The sequence below is a fragment of the Lottia gigantea genome, assembly GCF_000327385.1.
Source record: "Lottia gigantea unplaced genomic scaffold LOTGIsca_8, whole genome shotgun sequence".
Taxonomy (NCBI): Eukaryota; Metazoa; Mollusca; class Gastropoda; family Lottiidae; genus Lottia; species Lottia gigantea.
The window spans coordinates 2467511-2473510 of record NW_008710662.1 but is presented as its reverse complement, the minus strand read 5'-3'; the positions used below and the strand labels follow the sequence as shown (position 1 = coordinate 2473510).

Here is a 6000-nt window from a genome sequence, read left to right as displayed (position 1 = left end):
GGGGGGGGGGGGGGGGGGGTGGGGACAAGGGGCGGGCCACATTTCACAGCCCCTTGTCCCCTCGTAGAACGCCTGGTAAGGCTTGTAAGTCAAATATTTGGCTCGAATATCGGCCGAACACCTATGCATAGACTATTCAAACATTCCCTGTTCAAACTCAATCAAATTTACACCGTGGGCGATAATTGATCCTGGTTACTTCTGAGTTCAGCCTCTTGGAGCTCCTCACTGATGATGAGATTACATGAGTGAATTGGTGGGCAGTTTAGGTGGGAGGGTCACTGAGTGTTATAAATATGTTTTCGGGAAGCGGTTGGAAAGAATTTATGGTATTTCAGTGACACAATACAGTACTAATTGTTAGATATAATCTCGCACAAATGGTAAGGTCGCTTAAACTTTCATCAACCTCCCTAATTTTAATGACCCCCTACACAGACACACCCTCACGCCTATTTAGTATTGTGTTTTTCGAGTCTTCCACTGCTATAAATTAATGATGTTTACTGTGTGTTTATTTCAGGACACAACAGATAGCAACAACCGACAGTCCTGTAAAAACAGACCTGATCAATTATTTTAATCTGTACAATAAACGTGACGAGGAAAATCTATTGCATATTGCTGTTTCACTGGGTCGCAATGACTTGGTACGAGAAATTGTATTGAATGATCAAGTTGATGTTGATATAGTGAGGAAATCGGGCGACAGACCACCATTACTGATTGGGTTACAATGCTACAAAAGGTGCATAAGCTTTCTGGAAGATTTGAATACAGAATCTGGTCAAACAAATGAACGATTAAATGATTATTGTTCATTGTCTGTAAAGGAAAATGACACAGATTTCGGTGCATCTAAACCGACAGGCGGAGTTCTAAACATTACACTGGATATAAAAAATGACATTCCAAATATAAGTTTTCCACTGGAATATTCTTACAGCAAGAGGAGCTTAATAATCAAAGACTATGAGGAGTGTATTCTATTTCTAATTTCACAAGGTGCAAGTACAAAGTCCAAGGACGAGGCTAAAAACACCCCTCTTATTGTAGCATCAAATTTGGGCCTGACAACTATCGTAAATGCAATGCTTATGTCTAAAAACAAATGCAAACTGAACCATACTAACATTTATTACGAAACAGCGCTCCACAAAGCAGCGACGAATCAGCATTATGAAATAATAAAATCTCTGTTGTCAGCTGGAGCTAGTACTACTGGAAAAACCAACAATTTTTATGATGGCGACACCCCATTGGAATGTATGATCCGCAATGTTCACAAATGTGGCCTTAATGAGTCAACGAGTTCAATTCGTGAAGAAATCATAAAAGAAATGATTCAAAAATCGAAAAAGCATTACACTACAACACAACAGCAATGGAATTTAATGTCTAGAGCAGCCAAACACGGAGATACACAAACAATCCTCATACTGCTAGATATGAACTTCCCTATCAATTTCCATAGTCCGAATTACGAAACAGCACTCGGGGTTGCTCTTACCAACAGGCAACGGGAAGTTACAGAACTTCTTTTAGAGAAAGGTGTTGATCCTAATGAAAGAATTAACGGTCGAATACCAATTAATCTAGCAGTTAAGAGCCAGGATATAGAGAATGTGAAAAGTCTTATACTATATGGAGGAAATCAGGACCACAAAAAGATTATTACTATTGAAACCATGACTTTTTATCAGGGCATCTTACATATATGTCTAGATTTGGGATGTGATGAGATAGCAGATCTATTGTATACATCTGGAGTAGTAGATATTGGTGAATGTTACAGGCTTCTTGAAAAGACGAAAGATTCCCAACCATATTACGAATGGCTGAAAGATACAGTTGAAAGTCCACTTTCGCTACGATGCCTTACAAGGATAAAGATCCTAAAATCTTTGAGACCATTTCCATATTTTCGAGTTGCCCTCAACTTGTTGGATATTCCGGAAGTTTTAAGATCGTTTTTAAGCTTCCGTCCACCTAATTATGATGATCTTATATAAACCCAAAAATGTCAAGTGATTCTATATTATATATCTGATGCCTATCTGTGGGATTCAATTGATAACATGGTGGCCATGTAAATCTTTATCTCGAACCGAATAAGAGGTCATTCCATCATTGTCAAAAAGAGTTTTTTCCCCTTCGTGTAAGTGAAACGATTTACTGTATTTTCTGTAATCCAGGGGAAAAATGACATCGCCATACGCTAACACAATAACCCTATTAGGAGATATAAATGTATCCCAAACCCACAAAATGGCAATAAAACTATGATAGAATTTCTATAATTCTGGACTATATATACCACAATTATTAAAATGTTTTCACAGTGATTGATGTAAAATGTTGGCAGAAAATCTGGGTGAAGAAACCAGCTTATCAATTTCGTCCTAATTTAAAGACTTAACTAAAAATATGTCCTATGTCTGATTGGCCATAATAATTGTCACAAGCTAAACAAGCAAGGTAGATCCATTTGCATACGTAGCTCTAGATGAGACCCTTATTTTATAAAATAATATTTAAATTAATGAAATACAAACAGATAATTTTATTCAAAAACAAATCCATTTAGATTTCCATATAAAGCAATAAACAGATATGTAATTAACGAAAATTTCGAAATATTGTTATAATTTAAAGAAAGGACAACTTGATAATGATGTAGATCTGGATATTTTGCCATTTCTTTTTCCTGCAGATGACTATACACATGCCATCCATGATCTAACGTGATTATTCTTTAAATCATGCTCTATGCAAATTGAAAAATCAAAAACATCGGCCAAAGTCGCTGTTCAAAAATGATCAAAGGTCCTATTTTTCCGCATTATTTTTACTTGAATGCTGCTGTTGCCATAACAAAGAAGCTTACAATTTAAAATCGGGAAATACAAAGTCGGATATGCCCATGAATACCCTCAGAGTTGTGCGCAAAAACATCATAAGCATAGGATTAGGAAATGCTACTATAGAGTCGACATAAGTAACACTTTCTAGATTGGCCTTTTACACATAGGTTTATATTATAAAATATTCCATTGAAATCTCCAAGATCGACGATATACAATGAAAAAAGCTTTTAATATCTTGCAAACCACGTGTATTCAGAAATGCATTCGTATGAAGCACCGCAACTTCATCAATTACTCAAGCAAACTACGCGGGGTCGGTATCTATCTTATGATATAGGCGTATATGGATGGGTATACTCATGACATTAAAACCACATGAATAGAATTATATTCTTACTTGACCCTTGACCCTTAGCGATGGATAGCATGCGAACATTCATATTTTAAATGACATCTATTGATATTGACTTTTAGCCAATCTGAATCACATAAAGATCTTGGCAGTCTTTCTCTAGCTAATGATACACTGCCTGTACATGGATCATACGCTCTTAATATATCATGATGTTTATTTTCTCCTGCCTGCATAATCAATAAATCACCTCTATAATTCACAACACTGAAATTCTTACAATCAAAGTTTTTAATCACACTGACTATAGCTGGGAAGGATTGGAGGGTTGACGCCATGACGTTACCATCAGCGCAAAACACATAGATAATATTATCCAAAGTCACCGATTTACTCCAGCATGTTGCAATAGGAAGGTTTCCAAGGATCGTAGAAACACCTGTTCTAGTATCGAAACATTGAAAATATGGATTTTTCCTTTCACTTCGATGTTTCTTTCCTCCAAATACAAAGATGATTCCATTTAATGCAGTAGCCGACATACCACCAACTGGGATGGCTAGGTTCCCTATTCGTGTCCACTCTTTTTGAATTGTATCATATCTTTCCACATTACTCACAGCGTCTTCTGGTGCAAAGCCACCAATAGTATAAATATAATGACCAACAGTCACCAGTTCATGGTAACATCTTGGTTCCCTCATGGCAAGACAATATTCCCATCTGTTACGTTTAGTCTCAAATCTAACAAACCGCGTTTCTGCCGAACCAAAGCTTGAAGTTCCGCCAGAAACATAAATATCATTTGATAACGTACAAGCTGCTTTACCATCTGCGAAATATGGGAATTTGGCTAGAGAGAAACATTTCTTACGAGAAATACTATAGCATGCTACTTCCTGTCTCCTACCATCGACCATAACGAGTACGTGTTCATTACGTTCTCTGAAGATGTGTGGTTGCCCATACACAATTTCTGCTCTGGCAGACACGTGTTTCATTTGTTCCAATAACTCACTACATTCGGAATTGTCGGCAATATATGCTTTTCTTCGGGTAATGCAATCAATATAAGCATAAGACATCAGAGCTAATCGTAAATTGTGAAATATTTCCAAAAGATAATAAACTCGTTTCCTGTCGTGCTCAAACCATCGTAACACGGCATCACAAACCAGTTCCTCGTTTTCAACATTCATATTATCATCATTTATTGCTAATAGCAACTCGTCCTTACTCATCTCTAAAAACTCGTCAGTGTGGCTGACTTCAACGAAATTATCCATGAAAAACGTCCAGGCGTTGTCCTTCAGATTGATACAATGCATGGTACAGCTCAATCTCCAGATCTCTAGACAACTGTTTAACGTCAAATTATCAGAGAAGTATTTCTCACAAAGTTCCTGTAACGATACAATCTGTAACAGACTTGAGGCATACAGAACATCCACAGCAAATTCCGGGAACATTTCACTCGTCTCTCCTTTATAAATGTACTTCAAGATCATATCAAAAACGTGAGCTTTCATGTTCTTTAGGTAAACAACTCCTTCTCTGGTCTCCTTCATGTCAGAAGTAAACATAGCATCAAAATAAGCTGACATTGATGCCAACACAACACGATGACATGCAAAAAGCCTATCTTCAACATATATTCTGACATCTGTATGTTTAGCATTGTTCCATAAGTCTGTGAGTCCACCAGTCAAACACTGATGGTGATATTGGACGTTGAAAGAAAACATCTTATAAATGCATTTCCTGAAACAATTAATAACCAATAAAACTATAAATCAAAGAAAAAAACTTTCAACATCTTGAGATATCAAGGTTGTCATGAAGACGAATTATGCAAACATATCTTTTATAAATTATGGCAAAAAAAAACTTCTAAAATTTAAAGCCTGCCTTCGTGTGATTTCAGAATTGGTTGTTAAAGGCGTTGTAAACAGAAAACCACTTTACAATCCCTTTAAAATGCCCCTTCTCGGCAGATTAGTAAGGAAATTTTGTCATGTTTTTAGGTATCATGGTTTTAATCAAACGAAACCTTTTCTTGGGAAGTATTTTGATGCAGACGATCCTGGTTAGCTTTTCTCTAATACTAATCTTGATATTCAGAGATGAATGTTATTAGGCACCAGAATTCCAGTATAATCATAAAATGATTTAAAAAAAATTCCTATCTTTATACAGTGCAAACAAACAAATACACTTTACGCTTTTAATAAAATAAATCGCAATATCAAAATGGCTCATAATATGGAATGAAATGAAATGAATGAAGTTTTACGTCCTACTTTGGCTCATAATATGGAACGAATATGGCCTCTTGTGTAATCATACAGGGTAAATTAATACATAAGATTAACATTATCTGACTTTTTTTCTCTGCTATCAGTATGTACCTAAATGCGACCTTCGAGGTGTATAAATGTCTTCAGGCTCGATAAGTAACATAAAAGACCTCGTTTTTCAAACGGCAATACCCTATTTCTTATATTACCATAATATTCACAATAATCTAACATTAATCAAAACATATTGTATTGACATGTTATATAGATTTAGTCTACAGCTGAATATAAAAATAATCAATATTTCATTAGCTTGAATATGATTATAATCAACTGGTTGACCTTAGGTCGAACCCAAAACATCACTTAGAACTATATAGTATATAGTATAAGTAAACGATGTTGTCATTAGATCTATTAATAACTCTATAGTAGGCTAGTAGATCTACTACTATGGCTATTTTTATTTCTATAGGCTATAGGC

At 35.8% G+C, this 6000-nt stretch overlaps 2 protein-coding genes across 2 annotated transcripts in view; one reads left to right on the top strand and one right to left on the bottom strand.

Moving 5' to 3' along the window:
• LOTGIDRAFT_229595 (hypothetical protein) overlaps positions 1-2622 on the top strand; it is a 3132-nt gene extending 510 nt beyond the window's left edge. The window contains exon 2 of the mRNA XM_009066965.1: positions 524-2622. Coding sequence (XP_009065213.1) covers positions 524-2012 — 1489 coding nt within the window. The 3' untranslated portion in view covers positions 2013-2622. The remainder of the gene's footprint in view (positions 1-523) is intronic.
• Positions 2623-3716: 1094 nt separating this feature from the next.
• On the bottom strand, positions 3717-4922 carry LOTGIDRAFT_93877 (hypothetical protein; the record flags this gene model as incomplete). The annotated part of the gene is made up of 2 exons (XM_009066964.1): positions 3717-4051; positions 4160-4922. Coding segments are annotated over 2 exons (1098 nt in total), but the record flags the coding sequence as incomplete, so codon positions are not given.
• Positions 4923-6000: the final 1078 nt, after the last annotated feature.